General features: G+C 37.8%; 1 protein-coding gene across 1 annotated transcript in view; it reads left to right on the top strand.

The window, feature by feature from the left end:
* The first annotated feature begins 406 nt into the window (after positions 1 to 406).
* GAP43 (growth associated protein 43) overlaps positions 407 to 27,578 on the top strand; it is a 98,790-nt gene continuing 71,618 nt past the window's right edge. The window contains exon 1 of the mRNA XM_036243327.1: positions 407 to 612. Coding sequence (XP_036099220.1) covers positions 583 to 612 — 30 coding nt within the window. The 5' untranslated portion in view covers positions 407 to 582. The remainder of the gene's footprint in view (positions 613 to 27,578) is intronic.

Below are 27,578 nucleotides of genomic sequence, written 5' to 3'. Positions count from 1 at the left end.
CTCAAGCCCCTCTTCCATAAAAACACATTCCATCCAGTCTCCTGAACCGGCTGGAATATCCTTCTTTGCCCCCAACCCACCACCCTCTCAATGCAGCGGGAAAGTCGGTGGGTAATTGGGTCCAGATTGGAGATGTTTAAATATTCATGAGACTGGCAGGGGACTGGGAGGGGGCGACTGTCTAGAATGGGGGTGGGGGCTGGGGAAGTGATTAGTCATTGAAAGCTAGTAACAATTCTGAGAAAGAGAAGAGACGGGGAAGAAAAAGAAAGAGGGGAAGAGAAAAAAGAAGAGGGAAGGGAGAGAGAGAGAGAGAGAGAGAGAGAGAGAGAGAGAGAGAGAGAGAGAGAGAGAGAGGAGGAAAGCGAGGAGAGAGCATGTGCGATGAGCAATAGCTGTGGACCTTACAGTTGCTGCTAACTGCCCTGGTGTGTGCGAGGGAGAGAGAGGGAGGGAGGGAGAGAGCGCGCTAGCGCGAGAGAGCGAGTGAGCAAGCGAGCAGAAAAGAGGTGGAGAGGGGGGGAGTAAGAAAGAGAGGAGGAAAGGAGAGAAGGCAGGAAGAAGGCAAGGGACGATACAACCATGCTGTGCTGTATGAGAAGAACCAAACAGGTAGAGCTAAAGATTTTTACTTCTTGCTGTTGTGAAATTACCAGAGTACAGTATTTCCCTGTAAAGGCAGAAAAAATATTTTAACTGCTTCTGCTCTGGCCATGGTGCTCGCGTTTCCTTAGCATATGGTAACTGATGGTTGCATCCCAGCTTTTATTCTATTCTGTCTCTCGTGCTCTGGTTTTGGATTGCTGCTACTAATTAAGATGAGGTTAGGAAAAAATACGTCTGTTTGGCTAGAAATAAGAAATTTGGGGGGGCTATTAGGAAATGTTCCGTTTTTCAGATCTGCTTTTGCAGGCGTGGATGTGGAAACGGGTATGGGGGGAAAGATGTGGGTTCTACCTACAAGATGGGGAAGCAACCCTTTATATTTGCAAAAAAACAGGGTGAAAGGATAATATTCAGTAATAAGTCTTACTTGTTCTGTCGTACAATTTTCTCACATGTGCTGCGGGAGAAGCCTTATTTCCAACATGCCTGAGCCTCAAATGGGCGCAGGTATTAATGGAAGAACATGTGAAGGTTTTATTTATTTATTTATTTATTTATTTATTTATTTATTTATTTATTTATTTATCAATGAATGAAACTGTGATTTGCGAGATTTTTTTTTTTTTTTTTAAGAGAATCTGAAGGCAACTGGGGCTGGGGGAGAAACTGGCCGTGTGGAAGGGGAAAATCCCCTTAGCGATTGTGCACCAGCTGGTCGGAGGAGAGAGTGGACCACGCCCCTAGGAGCTTTGAGCTCCGATGGGATGGGAAAGCCGAGCCGAGTGTTACCTGTTGGAAATCAGGTCTTTCCTCCCCTTCCCTTGCATCTTTCCTGGGGTTGTCAGTGACCAGAGTCAGGCTAACATTCTGGGTAATAAGCATGGTGACTCATTTTCATCAGGAAGAGGGACACATATAAGATTAGCAAGATTTCGAAACCCCGCCCTCCCTCCCCCACTGCCCAGGTTTTTCTTCCATTTCAAATTGCTCACTTATTTCTTGAAAGACATTTTAGAAACTTGATTGGAGTGAGGACAGGGAGGAATGAAGGGTATGGTATTCCACAGCAACCGACAGTGCCCTGGCAGTCGCCAAATGAAGCTTTCAAACATTTATTGGAACACGTTTGAGTGATTTTGGCGAAGGTTAAGGAGAAAAATGGGTGTGGGATATGGGCGAGGGTGTGCTTGTGCGTGTGTGCGCGCGTGCCCGTGGGAGGGGACGGCAGTCCTGGTCAAAGAAGCCCTTTGCAGATTGATTGCCTTAGGGGTGGGGTGCAAGAGATAGGAATTGGGCATTATCCCTGTGCAGGTATTGGATACTGGGCAATTTGTAATACACTCGCTGAATCAGAAGGAGGTGGAGGGGGAAGTGGAGAAGAAACAGCCTGCCAGATTTGAACGTTTAGCCAGCTCCCAGAAAGGAGGGGTGGGGAGTGAGGATGAAGAAGAAGGAAGAGGAAGGCGAAGGGAAACAGAAGCAGAATATCAGAGCAGTGGGTGGAGTGGCATAGCAAAAATAATAAATAAATAAAGTGGCTGGCACCTGGGGTTTTGTGTGTGGTTTGGTGATTTGTGTAGGGGTGTTTGAAGAAGAGCGTGAGAGTCTTACATGCCAGACTTCCCTAAACTGCTTTATGGTTCCAGAGATTGATACTTCCATTAGCTCATTTTTCAAACCAGGACACTTCTCGTTGTTTTCATTCTAATACATAAATGCAATAGACACAGGTGGCTGGGTTAAGCACACTGTCAAGGAAACATCCTGAGGTTGCCCCACTGGTGAGCTGGGGAAATCAAATTTAGGAAGGCAGAGCCCTAAGGAAGTCAGTGCTATTTACTTTAAAAAGCTTTAATTTTGGAAAGAAAAAATATGCTGCTTTACAACTTTTTCCACTCTATGTATACACATACAAGTATTTGCACACCCCCCTTTAACAAAGGAAACCAGGCATGATTTTTAGAAAGGGAATTGAGGTTAAAGGAATTCCCTTCCCCAAAAGGAGGCAGCTGCCTTCACTAGGGTTCTGTCTCAGTGACAGCCCGAAATGTTCACTGAATGTGCAAAGTGATGAAGCTAAAATTTTGTGTTTGGGAGTTATACCAATTGGTGCTAAATGTGTATAGCATCTGCACACTCATGTATGTCATGCATGTGCTGTGTATGGCTTCCACATGCCTTCCTGTGTTTTAGCATAATTTATATTCAAGAGAGAAAATGAAAGGTATAGAAATTGTCCTATTTTATAAATGTGTGCTTCTCTATGCAATGGTCCTGTTCCCTATTTACCACTGTTGTATATCATTCACATAAGTCAGTATGTAGGATAGTATTAAATCAGACTGAAGGAAATGATGTATTCAGGGCGTGGGCTCCATACTACACTGACTGGCATTTATATCGTGAGTACTTAAGTCTCAGACGGGTTTCCTGCTTGGGGTGAAATAATCCTATATCACTCGTGGCAGAATCTGATTGTGTTTATCTTCCTTCTGGCATCTAGTCATCATCCAAGTCCTTAACAGGGAATAAAACAAGGGCAAAAATCTGCAAAGGTCTAAACTCTGCCACACCCATAAAATCCAGCAGAAATGTGGGAGGGGGCTGGAGAGATTGCACTTCCTTCCTCTTCCACTTGAGCAGCATAAAACGCAATCTTGGATTTCTGAGTTGTAATACATTGCCAGTGGGTGAGAAGAAAGCATAAATGATCTTTATTGGCCATTAATTACCTACCACTATAGATTATTATATCAGGAAGAAGAGAATGGCGGTGGAATGGAGATGAAAAGATGATAAAGGAGTGGGCAAAGGGAGGATAAAATAAAAGAATCCCTGAGATTTTATTGGCTTACGATTTTCAAGTATCTTGGGGTTAACTTTAAATAGCTTAATTACCATGCATATTGCAGATGATGAAAAACTTGCAAGATAGGATCTGAGTCCACAAAGCAAGAAAACTGTGAGGTGTTTCCTTTGTTTAAAACTAAAGACTTTAATTGAAGTGTAAAGAATACCAATGCAAGCAAGTAGCCCCCGTACCCCCACCCTTCAACCCCACCAACACCTGCCTTTTTCCCCATACAACAAATAAACCTTATCTTAGAGAGTGTGGTCTGTGGTTTAGAATTCCAACCTCGCCTTTCCCTTGCAGTGTTGGGTAGGTGTGGAAGGATGCTGCTTTGCTGCTTGGTGCAGACGTCCCTCCCAGTTTTAAATTAGATTCCTCCTAAATCTCGCAGAGCCACACCCAGTGTCATTCAGGGACTAAGTGAATTAATTAAATGGGAGACATTCTACTTAATATAATTGAAGCTGTTCATTTTTTTAAATGCTGATTTCTACCACACATTTCCAAATAGAAACAGAAGAAGAAATCATTTAAAGGGATTACTTTCTCTGCCAAATTATCTGAACTTTCAGAGAATCTTAGAAAATTCATGGTGAACCTAGAAATGTGTTCATATCTGGTGACTAATTCCTTCTAACCCATAAACAATGAGCCCTGCTCTCTCGTGCTGACAGTCTGTAATTCTGGCCCCTCCCTCCCCACCCATGCTGAGGAAACTGGGATAAGAATATGTAGGGTTAATTTTTTCTCTTGCTGAGCTGGCAGAACTATAGAAACCTCCTTTCATGTTTTATGCTAAAGGGCAGTGCTCCTGTTCACTGAGAGGGAGAGTGGCAAGGGGTGGGTCTCTTTTGCTTCTTTCCTAGTGAAATTGTCAGTGATATGCCTGGGGCAGATAATTCCACATACTTCAGTTTTACCTGGCCCTATAAGAAAGGGAGAGGGGTCCTTTTAGGCAATAGGAGAGCATGTGTATTAACCAAATATTCTCCTTGTTCATACTGATAAAGTAAGATGACTCTACAGTCATCCTCCAATATTAAAGGAATATTTCAAAGGCTGCACATGTCCATATCATCTCAAGAGAAGAGAGAGCATTCACCTCCCCATTAGCTGTCATAGAGCCATTCAGGCAACCAGCATTTCTGTTGTCAAAGAAGTGGTTGTGGGCAGGGATTCTCCCTTCCAACTTCAGAAGTGTGGTCAGTTGCCTCTGCACCATTGCACCGAAGTCTTCATAGCATTCTCTGAGGTGTTGGGAGGAGCACTGTGCTGAGAGTCCTTAGTTTATGTCACATACTGATTCTATGATCTTGCATGAATCACATAATCATGGGTTTTTGTTTCCTCCATAAGATGAACCAAATTCAAAACAAACAAGCAAAAATCTCACTCTGCTTGCTTTAACAGGTTTTTGGAGGGATTACACAAAATTAATGTGAAAATAAAAATGTAAAAAAAACAAAAAATATTTCTGTCCAAATTTTGCAATGTGAGGCTTGGCTTCAAACTGCCAGTTTTTCAAGATTGTCCCATGCCTACTAGACTGTCTTTTTCTGTTAGGGAGCAGTTGCTTCTGGTCACGGTTGATTTCTCTGCTTGTGTTATTGCTCCTCCTATTTCTTCTCCAGAATCTCATTCCATCACATCTCACTCTCTCTTGAGATCTTATCTTCTACTGTATTAACTTCTTTCCCCATAGTCTATGATTGTGCTCATCTCTTCTATCTTAAAAGACCGTCTCCTGACTCTCCTGTCCCCACCTCTAAGGTGCTCTGTCTCACCCTCCTGTTAGAACAAAGTCCTTCCAAATTCTCCCACACTCACTTTTTCTTCTTCATTACTCCCTGTTCACTATTCCATCTACTTTCATAAGGCTTCTCTTTCCATAATTCCATGTTCTGAAAAAGACACCACATCTACTGATTCTTCAGTTTATTATGTCTTATTTGATATCTCTTTGATATTTTGTATTGTTGTCTAGCCTTCTTCCTGAAACTCTCTCCTCATTTGACCCTCATGAAACCTCTCCTCATTCTCCTCCTTCTCAGACAGGTGCATTGCTTAGTTGGTTTTGTTCATTCTCTTCTCCCCAAAATACCAATGATCTCTTAGGTCATAATTTTGATCCATTTCTCTTCTCACTTTACACACCATTTTTAGATGATCTCATTTATGTCAGGAGTTTTAACCACCTGTGTAATTTCCAAATCTAAATACTGAATATCTCTCCTGAGCTCCTGATCCATTAGATATCTCTAAGTATTTACGAGATAATCACATTTATTGTGTATAAAACCATACTCAGTCTTCCACTAAGTCTTCCTCCAAATTCTCACCATCTAGCCAGGTTCCAACCTCTAGGAACCTGGGAATAGTCCTGAACATAGTCCTTTTTCTAATCCCCATATTCAGCTACTAAATCCTTATATTTCAGTTAATAAGATTTTGAATCCATCCTCTGCTTTTCAACTCCACCACAAATAACCTAGTTCAGACTTTCATGACCACTTATCTGAACAAAGGCAAAAGCTTCTTACACAGACTCCCTACCTCCATCTTGCTCTCCTTCAATTCTCCTTGCAAATAACCCTGCACTTATCATTACCTAACACAAATCAGGTCATAGGATTTTTCCCTTTAAAATCCTCTAATATTTCCTCTTAACTGGAAGCAACAAAACAAACTGCTCAGCGTGGATGACATGACCTAGTCTTGCCTATCTAGCCAGTGCCATCTTTAAACACCCTTTTCTCTTACTTTATAACACAATATACATTTTTCAGACCTTGGTGCCTTTGCTTTTACTGTACTCTTTGCCCACATTACACTCCCTCTCAACTTGAAAAATCCCCATTTTCCCTCTAAGGGTTAGCTCTTTGAAGCAATTCTTGACCTCCCTAAGTTAAATTTCTTCTACCTACCTACCTACCTACCTACCTACCTACCTATATATTCTCTATTATATAATATCATTATTATATCACTTGTTGCACTATATAGCATTTGTTTATATACTGGTGTCCATACCGTGAGCTGTTTAAGGGAAAGGTAGAATCTTACTTTTTTTTCTATCTCCCATGCCTACTACAATGCTTGCAAATATAGTAACTGGTTTGAACTGTGGATGATCTGTTTGCTAAATGGATATGGAACCAGGTTTATAAACTTTCCATAAGTTGTAGCAAATCTAAGTGGATGGAACCACTAGCATTTTTCTTCTTTAATCCATTGGCATCAAAGTTTGAAATTGAGCTAATCATCATTGATTCCTATTATTGACCTATAGAATGATAACCATCACTTTTTAAATAAAAGCATGCATAAAATGAGCTCATTAATACTGTGTTTCTCCAAACTACCGTAACTAGTACTATCTGGAAACCTCCCATTAATATCCTCCTCCCCACCAACCAGCTTATAGACCCACCCTCTGAGATTAGCAGAGTCCCAGGAAAGACACATGATTACTCTAGTCCTGGGTCTTTTCATGCCTTGTTTTTGGTCCCAAGTGCTTACTCTTATCTCTTTGTGCCACAACTTTTCCAAATAAACCTTGATTCAATCTCTTGTTACTCTTAATTTTATTTCATTGATCACACAAAGTTTAAAATATGCTAGTCTGTGCTCAGGAATCTGTTCAAGAATTAATTTTATTTTCATTTGGGTTTCTTTCCTTGTCACTGAAATATCCACATAATAATATTCCTCGAAGAGAAATCTTACATGGAGGTAAAGGGAAGTTGAGTGGTAAGTAGTTCTTCAAATGCCATGTAAAATGAAGGAAAATCAGATCACAATTATCTTTCTTAGGTTTGAGTAGAATGAAGGGATTTGGATTCTGAAGTAGGCATATTGTGGCAAATATGAAGTAAATTGCAACCACAGCTTTCCATGAAAATACTTCCTGCCAGACTCTGGGAAGTATATTTTTCTCTGACTGAATTGGCATGGCCTTGAGAGGAGCTGTATGACAAAATGATGTATAGGTGAAATTTGTCTTCACCTGCTAGAGTTGAGTAGTATCTCCACACTCTTATTCTATATCTGGCTCATTGCTCTCAATCTCTTTCTTAGAGTTTTTCGTTTCTTTTTTTTTCTCCTCCTCTCAGATCCAAGTGGAATTTCCCTGGTTGATTCCTACTACCTCAGGCTAGTGTTTAGTGGGTGAGGCTATAAAAGAAGAACTTTCAGGAAAAATGTGTCTCTTCCAACATTTTAAAGGGATATTTTAGACAAAATAGGCATTTTAGGCTATGTCTGGCACATATTAACTTCTCAACAAAAAATATTTACTGAGGGGATGAAAGTGGGAAGGAAAAGGTCATCATGATGGGTCATTAGGGGAGGTGTTTGGGTCAGTAGACCATTCTCATGTACCTGTTCAAAACTGACTTTGTGTAAATGCACATTCAACTCTATTGGTCCTCCTCACTAGGTGATTGTGGTCAAAGTTACATTTCTCTGTCCTGTCTGCATACTTGCTGTGAGTTTACATTGTAGTATGAGAGTCTGACCCTCCAGATTTCCTATCCTTAATTACTTACAAATCTTATTTTCTTAGATATTATTTGTTTAATGCCCTGTTTCATGTTTTTGTAGTGGAATGAACCCTTTCCCTGGGTTCTAGACCTGGCTCTGCCAATTGCTTGTCGTGTGACCTTGGGTAAGTAACTTAATCTTTCTGAGCCTCAGTTTATTCATCCATCTAGTGGACACAGAAAAAGAACATTCCAATCCTGACTTGTCTTTTCTACTAGGTTGGATTGAGGTTCAAATAAAGTTATAAAAATAAAAGTGTTTTACAAACAATGTGTTTTCCTAGTGTAGGGTATTATTGATTGAGGAATTCCACATATTGAAACATAAAGTATTCATGGTACTTTGCAAAAGTACCCTTGCTCTCTGTATTGAAGAGATAGAGATATAGATATAGATATAGATATAGATATAGATATAGATATAGATATAGATATAGATACAGAGGTAGAGGTAGAGGTAGAGGTAGAGGTAGAGGTAGAGGTAGAGGTAGAGGTAGAGGTAGAGGTAGAGGTAGAGGTAGATCTTCCATTCTCATCCCTTCTCTCCTGTCCTCTACAGACTAAATATGAATAATGGTAATGGATGGGAGCATAATATATCTTTTTTGTGAGGCCCCAAGGATCAAATACATTAGAAAAATTTACAGTATTTCTTTTTTTTTCTGTTTTAATCTTTTCTTCACATCTATATTTTTCTTATCCATTTGCTAAGTTGGCTGCTTCTCCTTCATCTCCATCCCCACCCCCACCTCACTTCTAAATTGGGTTCTCAGCACTAATATTGCCAGGCATGCTGTGCTCACATCCATCACATGAGGGCCCAGTCAGGCAGAAGAGTAGAGAAGGAGTGTGGGACTGCTGAGGAAATTAAAAATGGGATGAAGCCTGGTTGAGGGAAGTTCAAAGATTATCACCTGAACACCATTTTCATTCAGCTTTAGGGTGTCTCAATGCATCAGAAATTAATCTTGATCAGACGTGATATATAATCCTGAACCTTTTTAACTTTAAATGCCATAAATAATTTTCTAAGCTCTCATAATCTCTACAAAGAACATTTCAGTTCTCCTGCATCCCTGGTTGATTGGGATAAGTTACCAATATAGTAAAACAAAATGTATCAAATTGTCATATAAAAATGGAGTTTTGCAAACTGAAGAATTTTATTTCTTAATATATGGATAATATTTGAAAATATTTTAAGTATAATAATTGGATAAAATCTGTCTAAGAAATTTGTGTTTTTTTTTCTAGAAACCAACAGTTTAAAATAGAACAATATTATGCATATTTTGAAAAATACTTTTATATAGGAAGCTTATATGGACTTTAATAGAAAGGTGTGTTGACTAGAAATTTGGAAATAAATTGGTGTCTAGAGGGAAATAATTATTTCTTTGATTATATTCATGGTTGGTTAATGATCAGTATCCCTTCAAACCCTTCACTCTCGCTACCTCTCTCTCTGACTACACACACACACACACACACACACACACACAAATGCATACTTCTATTATTTATGTGTTCTTTGATGGAATACAAATAACAGAAACTAACTTTATGGGTCTATAAAAGGGATCTACTGAAAGAAAACTAGATATCTCAGAAATTAGGAAATAGAACACCCCAACTTAGGGGAGCCAGAATAGACCTGGGAACCTCAACAACAAAAATACATAGACTTTCTGAAACCCTGTATTTAAAGGACTCAGTTAGTGATAACCCCAGCTTCTCTATTTCTCCATTCAAATTCTTCAAAATTCTAAATGATGAGAGAGAGAGAGAGAGAGAGAGAGAGAGAGAGAGAGAGAGTCCAGATCACATGGTTTATACATTTCTGAAAGGCTACAATTATGAATCTAGTGAGAGAGTAATTTGACCGATATGTCCATAATAAGGTAGCTACCCAAATTAGGAGGGACTTACCTCAAATTGATGGACCACTAATTTTTCCCTTTGGTTGTTTTAATTTCATTTCATTTTGGCCTGTATTACATATTAATTTTGGTAGGTTTATCTGAAAAGAAGTAGTAACCACACAGATTTCTGATCTCATGGGTTTTATACCTAAAAAAGAAAGATAAGGGCAAATCTACATATCTAGTGTGACAGGTACTGGTTTTTCATTTTCCGTCAGAAGCTGAACTCTGGTAGGTAGCCAGGTATCACCTGTCTAAGAGGAATATTAGTTACCATGTATTCTTGCTAATCTCATAATGAAGCTTTGCTGCCTTTTCTTTTTTAGTGTACAGGATCTCTTTCTGAGAAAGGATTGGGCTACAATAGGTGTAAAACGTCTCCCTGGAATTTACATCAGAAAAATGCTACTCTTTGGTATTAGTCATCTCATTTTGAATGTCATTGAATTAATTCCATCAATAAGCATCATATTTATCTATTCTTAGCAAATTGGCACTTTCTAAAATATTGAGCTGTTGTCTTCATATGCACCAGTTTGCTCTATAAGTAGAATTTTGGTAATTAGCCTTTCATCCATTATTTGTAATCCCAGTTTCCCAGTTCCAATAACTATTAAAAAATGTTATTTTTCAATGGAAATTTAAAAGACCCTAATATCTTCCTTATAGACTATATAAAGGAGCTCGATGAAGCAAAGAACAAAATAAACAAAATTATCTCCAAAGGTTAAGCAAACTCAAGAACTGGCTGCTTTCCTAAATGGCTTCAGAACCACTTAGTCAGCACAACTAGCCTAGGAACTAGCCTAGACTAGGAGCTGTTAGAATGCAAATCTCATTCTTACTTTGCTTTAATTCAACAACCAATTTACTTGTTTATAGTATAAACAGAAGCAAAATTAACCCTTAGCAGTTATTTCAAAGGATGCATTCCACAGTTGTACTCAAACTCCAGTAGAGGCCATTGTTTCCATCATTAAAAAAAAAAAAAAAATCAAAGCAGAATTTCTTTAAAGAGAAAATTCTGTTTCTAAATAATTAACTTGCAGTTAGATTTCTAGGTACATGTTGTATTGAGGGCAGACCACTTTGGTTATCCACTCTCTTTCAGGGTTCCAATGGGAGAGGGAAAATAGGCATTGAGTATATTTGGGATGGACACTGCATTTTAAAATCTTTTCTCTTTAAACCAATGAAAAAATAGTATTTTATTTGAAAGATGTAAGGGAGTAGTGAGAATTCACAAGTGATCCATCATAAACTTCTCTCACTTCAACTTCACCTAGGCATTTAGAGAATTTTTCTCCCGAAGTTTTTATTGGATGAATATTTCTTAAAATTTCGGAGACTTTCAGAAGTAAGAAAAGAATGGTATTTTCTCATTAAAAATATATTGGCTCTTTCTTTAGTCAGATCTCATTTGAGGGTTTGGTTTATTTACTTAGAATAACCAATTGCTCTTCATTCCTATATAAAAGCCTCTCTCTCTCTCTCTCTCTCTCTCTCTCTCTCTCTCTCTCTCCATATATATATATATATATATATACTTTTTTTTTTTCCTGAAGAGTAAGATCTTTAGAATCTTACCCTTAACCCTCAAGCAATTGTTTACTCCAATGAAAGAGAAGGTCATTCTGTTTTCTCTATCACTTGGAAGTCTGGAGAAACAAGGTTCATATTTAGTATTTATCTGAACATATTCTATGCTAATCTAAATTCAATGTTCCCCGTGGCTTTGATTACCTTTCATTAAAAAACACAGAGTAATAACTTTGGATAACTCAGCCATGTTTGTACTCTATACTGATGGACAGTTCATTTAAGAGCTGTATAGAAAACATCAACAAGACTTAGTTTCTTGCATACTTTCTCTTTCATCTTCAACTTCATACTTTATTTATTTGGGGTAAAATTAGTATAGAAGAGAAAATGAAGATTATAATTGAAAAGGGAGGAAGGGTTATAAAATGGAATTACTCAATTTGGAATTGAGCCATAACCCTCTAGTGAAAACTGTCATGGGAATATTAATGACCACAGATGGCTCAGACTTCACGTCTAAACATCATCTGGAAGATGTGATAAGCCTAAGAACAAGAGTATTCAGGGAAGAACCCAAGAAGTTTGGAAAACTAGTCTACTAAAATATACTTATGAATACTTAGAACCAGTTTTTATCCTCACTTAAATGGAAAAAAACTAGTGATCTTCAGCTTTTAAAAAATGCCAATTTTGTCATTACAGACATTGTCTTATTTTATGCCAGACTATATTTCAGTGATTAAGGGTTTTCTTCCAGACCTCTGCAATTCTCCTGTATTATCATTCTAGTATCATGAAAACTGATTGGCTCATGTACAAACTAAAGTTTAATTTATTAAGTATATCTTATCAAAATTGTTACTTTTACTGAACTTGGGTATACTGTAAAAATCCATCCATAAAGAACCAAACTATAAGAACCATAAGAAAACCAATAGAAAAATTAACATCTTCGTCATTCAAGACTTACAGATATTAAAAATATATATTTTTTCTTCTTTTCTTTGTTGTCACCTTAGGGTCATGTTAAACTAATTGTTTTTTCCCTAGATTAGACATCTTGACTCCCTTCCTTTTGACAATATTTGTTTTTCTCAGGATACTAGCACATTCCCAGTTACCTAGCTTATTACTTAGAATAACCAATTGCTCTTCATTTCTATATAAAAGCCATGCATGCTACCTTATCAGTTGCCAAATTCTATTTGCAATTTCATTCACCTTCATCTTTTTCTTCTTCTACCAGCCTTTCTCAACCAACATTCTAAAAGAGAACCAAACCCTAACACCCTAAGGCCCTAAAGCCCATGAATGAATCTCTTTCCTGTGCATCTAGACCAGACTGGTACTCATTATATATCATTCTTGTAAAAATGAAGAAAAGAATCACTCAAATTTTTTTTGTTGTTGTTGTCTCTGGTTCAGATGAGAAACCACAGGTGAAAAAAGTTGGATTAGTCACCAAAGTTCTCTGCTTTAGGCATAACCTTTGCATACGTCCTGTTGATTCACCTTACATTTCACTTCCCTTTTCCTCAAAATTGCAATAGCTTTTCTTTGTTTACAGGATTAACTGTATTTATTTATGGTTGTTTTGCAAGGCTCCTTTGAATCTGATACCAATTTCCTATTCTTGCCTTTCCTCCTACTGGCTCTGCCATTGACTAGGCTTGTGAACTTAATCTCCCTGGCTTGACTTTTTAAATGTAAACAAAAGTATTGAACTAAGTTTTCTCTGAGGCTTTTCAAATTATAAAACAGCATGTTCTATAACACAGCTCCTCTACTTTGGCATTCTGTCCCAGACAGACTTAGTATGAATTTAATTATTAGTTTCCTTGTATTTTTCTTCATTGTCATTTCCACTGCTTGGAAAGTCCCCTTTCTGCATCACTCAATCTCATCCCATCCCTGAGGCCTGAATCAAGAGTTAATCTTTGTGAAGGCTTTCTTGACTACCACATTTCTCTGTGACTTTTTCCCCTCTTAGTTTTTCAGTAGCACATACTACCTGTTCTGTTTTCTTTGGCATTTATTAAGTAAAGCTTCATTTGATTGTCCCTTTGTATTTGCTGTACCCAATTTCCCTCAACTAGTTTGAAAACCCTCTGAAGGTAAGGTAATGAGTTCAGCGCCTGGCTCAAGAAGCACATGTTGACTGGTATCTACTCTGTGCTAGTTCTGTATTAGACTCTGTATACAAGACAAATAGAAGGTTATTTTACACTCTAAGAAAGACAAGTAAAGCTATGAAATTTCTGGAACATTTGAAACCATGAAACATACCTTTTTTTTTTTAATTTCTTTACTTTCTTGACATTTATACACATCTATTTTTGCTGGGTTTGTTCTTTTACATCTTTAGTTGAATATGTTTTCTTCTTTTGTTCTCCTTCTTCACCTCTTCCTCTTTCTCTTCCTCCTCCTCCTCCTTCTTGCCCCCCCCTTTTCTAAACTAATATCTGAAAAGTTGGTGTTACCCAGGCTTTTGTCCTTATGATTTCATGTTCTTTCTTGAACTCAATAGAAGCTCCATGGATGAATTAATCCATGTTCATAACTCACATGAACTAGTGGGTCTCAGATTCTCCAGGCTTTTTAATTACTGGGTTCTAGGGCTTTATATCTAACTGTCTACTGGAAATCTTTTTCTGATGACCCTCAGGATCCCCAACCTCAACATATCCTAAAAATAAGCCACCATTTCTCATTCCCAAATCTGTCCCCTTTCCTCATCCAATTATCTAAATGGAAATGGAACCCTAATTCATTCCCCCACTATCTTCCTTTTATCATTAGATTCTACTACTTTTTCTAGTTTCTATAAGTAAAAAAAAAAAAAAAAAACACATAAAATCCTTTTATTCTTTCTTTTCCCTCACTCTCTACTTCAATGATGCCTTCACTATGTTCACTTTTCTCCATTTCCACCATCATTTCCAACTCAGTTATCTCTCATGGAGACCAATGCAATAGCCTTCCCTTCCAATCTCCCTTCTTTTACCCTCACCCCTTAAGTTATATTCCCCTCAGTAGTCAGAATTGTGTGTGTGTGTGTGTGTGTGTGTGTGTGTGTGTGTGTGCGCCTTTCAACTTCTGCATCTTCCCCACTTAAAAAACCTTAAATAGCTTTCCACATCACTTAGAACCAAAACCAAATTCTTGGTAACATGGCCTGTAAAACCATACATGATCCAAGCCTGGCCTCTTTGTCCGACTTCTTACAACTATACCCTTCTTGATCACCAAGTCTGCTGACCTCCTTTCAGTTTTTAAAACATACCACACACATTCCTTCTTCAAATATTTTGCATATGTTTTTTCCCTCTACCCAGAATGCTTTTTCTCTGACTCTTGGAGAGGCCCTCCATGACAAGTCCATCTGTGTGGTGTCCAAATCAAGATCTTGCACATCACCCCTCTTCTTTTCTTTTCTTTTCTTTTCTTTTCTTTTCTTTTCTTTTCTTTTCTCTTCTCTTCTCTTCTCTTCTCTTCTCTTCTCTTCTCTTCTCTTCTCTTCTCTTCTCTTCTCTTCTCTTCCCTTCTTTTAGGATTGCTCTCAATCTGACTTTTTTAAAAAGAATAATTTACTAGCTAATTATCTGGCCCCTGCCTATTTCTTAAAACTTCAGAATCCACCCTCTTCACACCACACACTTCATTGAAATTGTATAATTTTATGGAATAACCCATATTTTTTCATCTTTTCTCCCTTTCTAAACATGGTTCCTTTAGCCTGGAATGTCTTCCTCTCTCTCCTTTCCTACCTAACATATTTTCCAATTTATTTCCACAGTGTTTTCTCTTCATGGAGACTCTCTGACCCTCCAGGCAGATCTGATCATCCTCTCCTTTGTGCCATCCTTGTGTCTAGTACCTATCTCTACTACAACATTCAACAGACTGTGCTATAAGTATTCATCTACATGTCTGTGTCGCTTTACTAGGAGCTACTTTAGGAAAGAAATCATGTTTCATTTATTACCTATGTATAGCTCTAATTCACCATTTTGAATATAACAGGTTCACATTAAATAGGAGCCGAGTAAATGAAGCCTAAACAAATGAACAAATATCAGTGTCCAGTGAGTAGTACGTGATGACAAAATTTGTGTAGGTCTAAGGCAAAGGTGTCTCAGTTCCCACTGATCAATCATGGAACCTGCTTACTCTGGCATGGTTTATAACTGGGCACCTAATAGATATCTCACACAGAGCGAAGGCCACACAGACTTGGATTTCACCCAAGTGGCGCCAGCTGGTTGCTTCAGCAAATAACAGTCACCGTTTTGTAGAAAGATACTTTAACATGAAGAAAAACATAGCCATACTTAACACAATTAACTTTTATGATCTGGGCTAAGGATGAATACCAGTTTAAAATATACAGCTATAGTCTTCTGAAACCATCATGTTGCCTCCAAAGCCTGGTGCTAAATTTGAAGCCCTTTCCTAACATCTAAAACTATGTCTTCTGGTACTGATCCCACAGGAATAATGAGGAGGCTTCAGATCCTGCCTCTTTGTTAGTGATATGAGTCGTAGCTGCATGGACACACACTCCCTTTCACTGTCTTTAATGTCTGATTAGAAAATTTGTCCACTATGATGTTTAAATGATGTTGTTTTTCCTTGTCCCTGTATATGTGCTGTGAAAGCATCCATCTGTGTAATGTTGTTGTACTGATTTCCAAATGATAAACAAAAGAAAAGATGCTAGTAGATTTCCCTGCAGGGGAATGAAAAAACAAATGACCATTAACTTAACATCTAACTTATGTCTCTTACATATAAAAATACGATTCCTTCCGAGGAGGGCAGCTGAGAAGGACTGAGGCTCCCCTGCAGAATTCTGAAGAGGGAGAAATATCTTCAATGTAGTCTATTTCATTTTTTAAAGAATATATATGAGAAACAAGAAGGGGGGAGAATGGTTCATGGTCATTAGGTAGTTAGGTCCCTTTACACTTAAGTGAAATATTATAGAGATTAAATTTTGTTTGTTTGTTTGTTTGGATGGGAAAATTAAATACTTCTTTAGATTTATTTTTTTAGGAAATGATATTCTAAGTCCCAAACTTCTAACCTTCAAAACAAACTTTGAAAACACATCTCATTTATAGGTGGGGATAATGTTCATTCCAAAACAAAATTTGGGAAGAACCTAAAGAATATAATTTTCCTGTTTAGGGAATAGATGACCATAAGGAAGGCAAAATAAAGCAAACTTCAGCTGGAAAAAGAAAAAAAAGATTTACTTTTCTCAGTTGTGCATTTTTTATTTCAGTAATTATGTGGGAGGTAGAGAAGATACATGAATAGTTTGGGTTGCTGAGAAAATACCTGAGAGATGTAAGTATTTAACATTGGAGAGGTCAGCCCAGCTGTTGTGGCTCAGTGGTTGGACATCGACCCATGGACCAGGAGGTCACTGGTTCAAACCCCAGTCAGGGCACATGCCCACGTTGTGGGCCCAGTCCCCAGTGAGGGGCATGCAGGAGGCAGCCAGTTGATGTTCTCTCTCATCGATATTTCTATCTCTCTCTCCCTCTCCCTTCCTCTCTCTCTAAAATCAATAAAAGAAAAAAATATTAAAAAAAAAAACATTTGAGAGGTCAGTTTGGTGAAATGTAGAACTTTGAAAGGCCCACTAGACATGGGAATCATTTCTAGAAAATAATTCACTTTTCTTTCCACTGATCTAGCCATACATTCTTTGCTTCCACTTTCCACAGACTTTTCTGTAAGCTGTTTTCTCAAGAGAACTCTTTAAAGAGTGGAAAACCATTTTCACATCAAGGCTCTGGGCTTTTCAATTGATGTGTACCCAGTGACTATCAGACTACTGTACATTTTAAGTTGCCATTAATCTTACCATACTGCAGGAATAACCAACAAACCTGGTTGTTCTGATTAAACCAAATTTCAGCCAAATTCTCTGGAACGAAGAAGGGAGTTTTTTGTTTTTGTTTGTTTGTTGTTGTTTTTCATTCTAGTAGAGGGTCAACAGGTCAGGCTTATGTTAGTACAGGAAGATTAGAGAATAGACTAGACTAAGGGGTAACAAAATCTTCTAGGCAGTCTCTATACACACAAGCTTTTATATCTCCTAACATTAAATGCTATTATCTCCACCTGAATTTCTTTTTCTTTCTTTCTGCCAAATCATGTTCTGCCTTCAAAAATTCTATTGATGCAGCATTGTTTACAATGGCCAAGATTTGGAAGCAGCCCAAATGTTCATCAGTAGATGAGTAGATAAAAAAAAAAGCTGTGGTACATTTACATAATGGAATACTCCTGAGCTGTAAAAAAGGATATCTTACTTTTTGCAACAGAATGGATGGACCTGGAGAGTATTATGCTAAGTAGAATAAGCCAGTCAGAGAAAGACAAATACCATGTGATTTCACTTTATTTGGAATCTAATGAACAAAATAAACTAAAAAAAAAAAAAAAATAGAAACAGACTCATAGATACAGAGAACAGACTGACAGCTGTCAGAAGGGGGTAGGGTACAGGGACTGGGTGAAAAAGGTGAAGGGATTAAACAAAAACCCCTAAACTCATGGACACAGACAACAGTATGGTGATTACCAGAGGAGAAAAGGGAATAGATGGTGATAAAAGGAGTGATGAATTGGGGTGGTGAGCACACAAAACAATATATAGCTGATGTATTATAGAATTGTGCACTTGAAACATATATAATGTTATTAACATCACTCTAATAAATTCAATAATTTTTTAAAAATACTCACCTGAGGATATTCTTCTGTTGATTTTTTTTTCCAGATAGAATAGGAGGAAGTAAGAAAGACAGAGAAACATTGATGTGAGAGAGACACATCAATTGGTTGCCTCCCATACGACCCCAACTGAGGCTGTAGCTTGAACCTGCAACCAAGGTACATGCCCTTGACTGGGAATCAAACCTGCAACTCTTAGGTCCATGGGCCATCACTTTCACCACTGAGCCAAACCAGCTAGGGCTCAATAAATATTTATTTTATTTCTGTTGAAAAATCACCTTCTTTATAAAATAATTCCAGACATTTTTTCTTATTCCCCATCTGGATTCATACTGTGATCACTATAGTAACCTCCCTATAATTCCTTCTCCTTCACGTTGTGTGTGTATATTGCATATATATGTTTTACACTTATATGAATTGACCTTTCCTATTTCCTATTTCCTGCTTGATTTTCTTTCCTAAGTTACCCTCTTTCTAAATTTCGCAAGCCACTATATCGTGCTTGTGCCTACTGAGCCCACAGTTTAAGCTACTACCTTTTTATTTTGTCTCCCAGGGAAAAGTTGTCATCTTCTTTTACTGTATGCCTGATGATGTTCATTATCATTGATTAGTAGAGCTAAGGCCATCTTAGAGATCACTTAGTTTTTCCAAACTTTTTTTTAAACCACAGAAACGTTTGTCCCTGATATTTGTCAAAATCCAAATGCACAAATAGATAAAATTTGCTGTTGTGATTATAGCCGAGTTTGGTGGCCCAGAGCTCTGTTTGGCCAGCCCCGTCCTCTCTTCCTTGAAGCCCCTCTGATGAAGCCTAGAGAGCAGGGTTTTGAAAACACTGATCTACATCCAGCCTTCATGGTACAGATGTTGGAAGTCTTGTGCTCAAGATCATTCCCTTCAGAAAGTGGTGAACTGGATCCTCCTGTATCAATGCTGTACTCTTCAGGGGGTGAAAGAAGGCCATGTACTCAATTTTTGCAGGTAAATATCTCTAAACAGTCTACATCTGTGAAGTCAACATTTATGTGGCTCATCATTGGACAAAGTTCTTTTATAAGTGAAGACTAGAAGTTATTTTTCTGTTTTTCACCTTTTGACTCATTTTTAAATTAGTTATTTTCATCTGAAGACAATATTTTCCCTAGATGTGATATAAAAGTCATTTATTCATTCAACATTTATTCATCATCTGTTGAGCCAGACACTATGCCAAGTACTGAAAATATAAAAATAATTTTCTTTTTAAAAAAAATAAGGAACATTTTCTACCCTCATGTAGATCACAGTATAGTATGGTAGACCTATGTGTATGTATTTATAAATCTATTCTAGAATGTGCTCTTAGATAATTTTATCAGTCGCAGGTGTATCTTCCTAATTCTTCAGGAATATTCCCCATTATAGGAATACGCTAGTGTTCTTTTTATTTATGTAGATGTGACTCTCCAACCTGCCTTGGAAGCCTGGAGGGTAAGTTGCTTTCAGCTTTAGTAGAATATATATAATAATCCCTTATAATATAGAACTTAAGATTTTTTTCACAAAACAGTGAGTACTTTTTCTGGTATTGAAATTTCATCTTGTGCTTTCTTCCCTTAGGGAACCAGCATATTCACTTAATGTTGCTTCATTAGCTTCATGTGTCTATGTATAATTTTTACAGAGAACTTATTTTTAAGACCATGTATATCAGAAGGAAAATAGAAATATAACTTTGGTGTAAAAAGTTTTAAATGAAATATCTTCAATCCTGCAAGTATTATACCAGTTCATATAAATTCAAATTGTTAATTTGGTGTCTCTGTTGAAATACTACACAGGGAGCTTAGGCCATCAGATATAAGTGAAAATTATGCATTGTGGAAAATAAATACAAGAAAATTTGAAAAAAAAAAAAAAAGTTTTGTGAATAAAAGAATAACCGTAGGTATTAAGACTTAAATACTGCAACTCCATGGGATTTTTAAGGGTTAAATGAGTTAGTACATGCCAAGTACGCAGAATCGCACCTGGCATATAGTGAAGCACTTAATGTTGGATATTGCTTATTATTGCTGATGTTGTTGATGATGGTGATGTATGTACATTAAGTGATTTATATTTCTAATTATCTTTTGGTAAGAATTCTTCAAGGACTAGTTCTTAGACTTTGGATAGTGTGTATGTGTGTGTGTGTGCATGTCTGAGGTTTAATAGCATTAAATGCTCCTTAGGGCTAATATATATCAGTTCTTGAAGTCTGGAACTGAGACATAAATAGCCTATGTATAGATGTGGCCAGTAAAACAGGAACAGAAATCTGAGCCTACCTTTACTTAGAAGATAAAGAGGCCCTTCACTTTCAGGCAAATGGAATGTGAGCCTCTAAAGATCTAGATTGAGCCACTTTGAATCTTCAAGGAATGATGCAAAGATGTTTTAAATTATCTGCAGTGGTGATAGCCTCCAGGGTCTGGTGGCTGTGGTGTCCACAGACTGATGTCCTGGTAAGTCAGTGGTGTCATCATGGCTGTTTTCCTGAGTCCAGCTTGCTTTTCTTGTTCTGGCCTATCTTTTGAGCCTCATTCTTTGGCCTTTCCATCAATAATGTGAGCTCTGATATTATCCTAATCCAGTCCAGTTTCTATTGCTTGCACCTAAAAATCCAAATGATATAACCCTATACCCAAGAAATCAGGCCCAAGCTACTAAACATTTTCACTTGGATTATTGCAACAGTTTTGGAGCTTTTTGCACTTACTGTTTCTTCTGTCTGAAATACTTTGTTTGCACCTGTTCTCATGACTTGCTTCCTTACTTCCTCAGGGCTCTGCTCAAATTTCACTTTTGTAGATCTCATGAAGGAGGCTTTCTCTCATCACCCTGAATGAAGCAGCATCCCACTTCTACACTCCCTTTCTGTCCCCTTATATTCTTTTTCGTTTTTTTCTCTAGTCCTTATTTATATCCACCCAAGATAGTCATTTCTTATTAGTATCTGCTCACACTAGTGGCATGCAAACTTCTTGAGGGCTTTCTAACTCTTTGAGTTACTGATATTTTCTGGCACCTAGTAAAGTGCCTGCACATGTTGAATGCTCATTAAGTATTTTTTTTTTCCTTTATTGATTTTAGAGAGAGAGGAAGGGACAGGAAGAGAAAGACAGAAACATGGATGAGAGAGACATTGATTGGCTGCCTCCTGCATCCTCCCCCCCCCCCCCACTGAGGATTTGGCCCACAACTTGGGCATGTGCCCTGACCAGGAATCAAACCAACGACCTCTTGGTGCATGGGTCGACACTCAACCACTGAGCCACACTGGCCGGACTCAATAAGTATTTCTATAATGAATGAATTTAAATTAATTCTGCTCAGATGCAATAATAGCAATAAGCTAAAAATGTGCTATAGCTAATACATCCATTCCACCCTCCCCCATGTCATTCTTGCTTTCTGTCCCTTAATCTTGACTAGTAGCATCCCGTGTATTTCTTTTCACCTCTATCAGTCTAAGATATGTGATGCAGTGGATTTCCTAAGATTAAGAAAAAAAAAATTTTTGGTCCTGCCTACCACTACAAAATGCTTATTTATTTCTCCTTTTATGTTTTAATTGTTTAAATATTTGGGGAGGAATTTCCTGCTGTGGTAAATTTATACTCATTAAATTGTCAAATGTGACTGTATTATTTATTTATTTATTGCAGGCACCGTGAGGGGAAAGGCTTGCTTTTGCCCCTGGCACCATCTGGCTTTGACTGATTATTGTATTTTACCTGATAGTCTTTGGACAGGACTATCAGGGTGATGGATGGATGAGAGTGGGAGGAGTTCGAACACTGGTTGAGAAAGGATAACAAACCTGTAGCAATAAGTCACACACCATGAGGTATTCTAAACACTGAATAAGATAGAACATCCATCGTACATCCTATTTGCATTTCAGGTTAATCTTCAAAGAGTCAACATGGCAAAAACATTCCAAGATAAAAATAACAAGATCTTTTATAAAAGATTTAACTTGCAAGAAAAAAGAAAAATTCTTTATGGTTACTGAACATGCCATGATTCCACACGATTGTGGTTGCAGCTGGAATTTTGTGTCAACCTTTTCTCAGCATCAGTGTCTTATAAATGGAGATCAAAATATATATATCTTAAAGACATTCTGAGGCATTCCAAGAGAAAATTCGATTTGTAGGAATTGAAGATTAAAATGTGTAATGGCACAATATCAGACACAGGGTTCTGTAGTTATAACCTGATCTCAAGGGAAAACCGAATCCCCCTGGTATTCTTGGAGCCCAGGCTTCATTAGAGGCTTTATTCCAGGCAGAAGTGAGGGGATAGCTCTGCTAACATAGGGCAATTTCAGTATGTCTGCATCCATATGACAGTCAGGGAGCCTAAAGAAGGAAGCTATTATTTAATCTTTACCCAGAGAAAGACATCTTTAAGGTACACAAATGGCTGGCCCCTATATTACAGTCATGTGCCACTTAATGATTGGGATACTTCTAAAGAAATGTGCTGCTAGGTGATTTTGACCTTGTAGGAACATCATAGAATGTACTTACACAAACCTAGATGGTATAGTCTACTACATAACTAGGCTACAAGCCTGTACAGCATGTTACTGCACAAAAAGCACAAGATTAAATCAAGCACTAGGGAAAATGATGCAATCAAAAGATAGATGCAGCGTGTATGAGGTTGCTGCCGGCAAAACTTGGCACAGTTTTATAGCAAACTTTATTTTTCATATGTAGAAAAAATGCACTCTAAAATAATAATTAAAAGTATAGTATAGTAACTAAATAAACCAGTAACATAGTTATTTGTTATCATTATCAAATATTATGAACTGCACATAATTGTATATGTTGAACTTTTATGTGGGGGAAGTACAGTATGTTTGCTTACACCAGCATCACCACAAACATGTGAGTAATGTGTTGTATTGTGATGTTGTGACAACTATGATGTTACCAGCCAATAGGAATATTTCAACTCTTATAATCTTATGGGACCACCATCATATATGTGGTTAGTCTTTGGCTGAAACATCGCGATGCGGCGTATGATTGTATTTTGGTTTATTAATAGATCGCCTATGGCTTTCATAGTATCTCAGAGTTAGAAGAGATTTTAGAAGCCACCTTGTCTATGAGTCATTCACTAGTTCATCAAGAAATATTTACTGAGTGCCTACTATAAATTGAAGGATATAGACCAATTTATATTAATCCCCTCTATAGGATTCATTAAGTCCTCTTCATGATATCTTTGTTAAGGTAGAGTTCAGACTTTGCTGGAGTATCTCCAACATTTGTGTGTTGTTGCTATTTATTTACACACTTTTCAAAGGAGAAAAGGCAGGTGAGCCTCACTTAAAAAGGAAGAGAGGCCCAACCAAAACTTTGCTGATTCCTCGTCATTCAAAAAGTGTCAGATGCTGAGATCAAAGTAGAATCCTTGAAACTTTGAACAGTTAATTTACTGAACTCTCTCACCTTTGTCTTCTTGCCTCAGTCTTGTCAAACTTTACTGTACCTGACAATTCTCCGTGTTCATCCAGAAGTGGGAGCTAAATATTAATTTGGATATTTGTAACCCAATGAGTATTATTAGTCTCTTGTTGCCACACAAAAAAATCCTAAAACCTTTTAACATATTTCAGAACACTTTTCCTCACTGAATGAAGCTTGATCAATTTAGCTTAGTTTTATTTGCATAGAAAGATCAACTTTGGAATAAATCTAAAGTATTAAAATGAAATTTCTACATTTGTAAAATGCTAAGAAATATCCCAAGAAAGACATTTCTTGAGGCTTTTCAGCATTGGCCTTGGCCAGAATTAAGGCATCAAGAGCTCCCAACAAACAAAAAACAATTTGGCATACAAACACATATATATAAACACACAAAACCTAAACTATGAAATTGTAGGGATTTTTGAGATTTCTAATTTGGGTCTAATGTAGTGGTCAATTGTCATTTATCAGAACTTTGATTTAATAATACTTTTTAAAAATTAAACATTGGACTAACTTTTATTATTATTATTATTTATTATTATTTTTTTTTTATCCTCACCCGAGGACATTTTTTGTTCAGACAGAGTGGGAGGGAGAGAGAGGAAGAGAGGAAGAGAGAAAGAGAGAGAAACATCGAGTGGCTGCCACCCGCACGACCAACCAGGGCCAGGGACAAACTGCAACCTAGGTACATGCCCTTAGTGGGAACTGAACCCAGGTCTCTCTGGACCACAGGCTGATGGTTTAACCTCTGAGCCAAACCGGCCATGGATGGACTAACTTCTAAAACTTAAAACTAAAACCAAAGCATATTAAATTATGCCTCTTCATAAGATTATTCTTAAATCATGATCTCAGATTCCCTGTCAGGGTCCAGAAACTCAGGGCCAAGGGTAAGTCAGCCTTAGATAAACAGATTGTCTGGCCTAGGCCACCAATCTGTCCAACATTTGTGACCTATAAAGATTTTTCCTGCAAGCATCTCTGCTTATGCCAACTGTTTATATATGCACAGTGGAAACTTCCAAAGCTGTCATTTCCCAGGTTCCTTTTGCTTATACAATCAATTACTACTGTGCTCAGTCTCCCTCCCTCCCTCCCTCCCCCCTCCCTCCCCTCCTTCCTTCCTTCCTTCCTTCCTTCCTTCCTTCCTTCCTTCCTTCCTTCCTTCCTTCCTTCCTTCCTTCTTTCCTTCCTTTTCTCTCTTTCTTTTCTACCTTTTGGAGCCAATAAAGGTTTAATTACTCCATGCCTTTTGGTCAAGGATAGGATAGAAGTCAAAGGAGGTTTCAAGATCATAGTGTTCAGGCTTTGCACAGGTTGCCATAGGTGAAGATTCAGAAGGGTCTAACGAAAGGGAGAGAGAGAAAGAATGAGAGAGAGAGAGAGAGAGAGAGAGAGAGAGAGAGAGAGAGAGTTCAAATAATTCTGAAGAAAGAAAAAATAGTAGAAATAATCCAAGATAAGAGAAGAAAAGTTCAACAGGTATTGTGAATTAAACATAAGCCTTTGGAAATACTTGCAGTGCCCTAAGTTAGAAGATTGTCATTTCTTACAGAGAAGATATAATCAGGAAGATCCCAACCACAAGACACCTCTCCAAAGAGACTCATTTGTAATTTGGTTTCATGTTATGTGTCAGAAACTCCCATCTCACCCTGTTTTATATATGTATATTAAGTATCTCTCTCCAGGTAACTAACCAGCCAATATGTATTTTCTGAACCCCTATATGGAGCTGTGTTAGGTGCTATGGGACACAGTGTGATGGGGCGGGGAATGTAAACCCCACCATCCAGGAAGTAAAACAAGACCGATGTTTAAGAAATAAGTACAAACTGCAGAATGACCTTCATAAAAATAGCAAAACAAGGTAGTCTGTAATTAAAAGATATAGTGCTACGAGAGATCAGAAAGGGCTTGTTAAAGGAGGTGGGTGAATGTGAAGAATTTAAGGGTGGAAAAGTAGGAAAGTAGGAGAGTATTTAGAACGAGGGAGAAGAGATGGTATTTCAGCTAAGTGGGATGCTTGTGGAGTCTTGAGGGGGACCATCCTGAAAAAAGAGGAATGTTTGATGATAAAAATTAAGGGAGGAAATAGGTGTGTAGATGAATCCCACCCAAATAATTTGGCCTGCTTTGATAAGAAATGTGTGCTATTAGCAGCCTTTGGCTGAAAGTATTATAAGATATATATTTAGGGTACATATATATGCAAGATTGCATGGGGAGACTGGGGACAGGAGGACAAATTAAGAGGTTATGATTAAAAAAAAATGAATGAGGAAATGAAACCTTGAACTAGGGTGTTCACAATTGGAATTAAAATGTAAAGCTCATTGCAGACCTTTTGGGAAAAATTAAGCATTTTCAGTGCCCATGGGCATGAAAAAAAGTCTCTGTCAATATGTATGGTCTGTGACCCTTCCAATTTGTCTGCTCAAGTGACATGAGGTATAGGCAGTATGACAAAGTAAGTTGCAGAAGCAATCCTTGTTTTAGGTGGTAACTCCCAACCTTCTGCAGACCTATTTGCTCTTCATTTTCATTTCTCTAGTTCTTGGATTACTAGCTCTATATCCCACCCTTATTTCTTCTGACCCATTTAGATGGGCCCTATTAAGCATTTCTTCTTGGGCTCCGAGGTTTGGATCCCCTGCCCACTGGGCTACCAGCTCTGCCCTCTTCTTTACCCTCGGGCACCATTTATGGCATTGAACTTCATCACCTCATTTCAAACCCACTGAACCCTACAAGACATACCAATTCCCCTAAGTTTCCCTGTGTTGAGTAGAGAAATAAAATATAATTGTAAGATTTCCAGCTTAGGTAGTAGAGTGGCAATATTATTGGCAGAATTGATAAACTTGAAGTGAAGGGCTGGTTATGTTAAGGAAGACGATGGTTTTGATTTACAGTGTCGTCGCTATGAGTGGACAAATGCCTAACTGAAGATTCAGAAGTGGAGGGAGAGAAGACAGGTGCATGTGACTCAAAGGTGTGATTGAAAACTTGTATCTTCAAGGGCTTTAGTGGAGTGAGAGTTAGAAAGAGTTAAAAATCGGCAGGGGAGTTCCCTAAGCAACAAGAGTGAGCTAAGGAACATGTTCCCAAGTGGTTTATGGGTAACCTGACTTTATATCACCTGGAGAAGCTTTTAAAAATGAAGGTTTCTGGAGGACAGCCTTCATTTACAAGCTCCTCAGATAATTCTTATGCATTCAAATTCAGAAGCCTGTGCCTTATTGGAAAGTGAAGCCATGTTGGAAACACTAATTCAGAAACCTAACAAGAAGCTACAATGTCTCTCATCCTGTGTTCATTTAAATAAATATTCACATCCCTCACAATGTTCCCTTCCCCAGGTATATTTCCATGGGAAAGAATGAAACTCATCCAGCCTACAATGGCATGAGCTCTTGGTTAGACCCATGATATCCAGGAAAGTATTAAGTTATGAAAACCTCAATATTGATCATGTATACATGTGAAGTTTAGAGGATGATATAAACCACTTATTTTTTCCACTGAATTTCTTTTCACTTCATTAAGAGTTTACTTCAGGCAGAAACATCTGGGAGTCCTCTTTTTTCCCAGGCTCCCTTTATTTTTCTCTTTCCCCATCTTCCATTTTCTATCCCTCCATACAAAACTTGAGGTGGGATATTAGATCTTTATGGTTCTGGTTCCGTGCATTGCCCCATGTTCTAGCCCAGAGGGTCTCCATTAGCAGCTTCGGATATTTGGTCCCTAGAGCTTTCAAAGCTGCACATGTAGAACATGAAAATATATTTACTTGCTTACCTTGATCCCTTTTGTAGCATAACTTTGATATGTT

Source organism: Molossus molossus, unplaced genomic scaffold (genome assembly GCF_014108415.1).
Source record: "Molossus molossus isolate mMolMol1 unplaced genomic scaffold, mMolMol1.p scaffold_m16_p_5, whole genome shotgun sequence".
Classification (NCBI taxonomy): Eukaryota; Metazoa; Chordata; class Mammalia; order Chiroptera; family Molossidae; genus Molossus; species Molossus molossus.
This window is presented reverse-complemented; position numbering and strand designations above follow the sequence as displayed.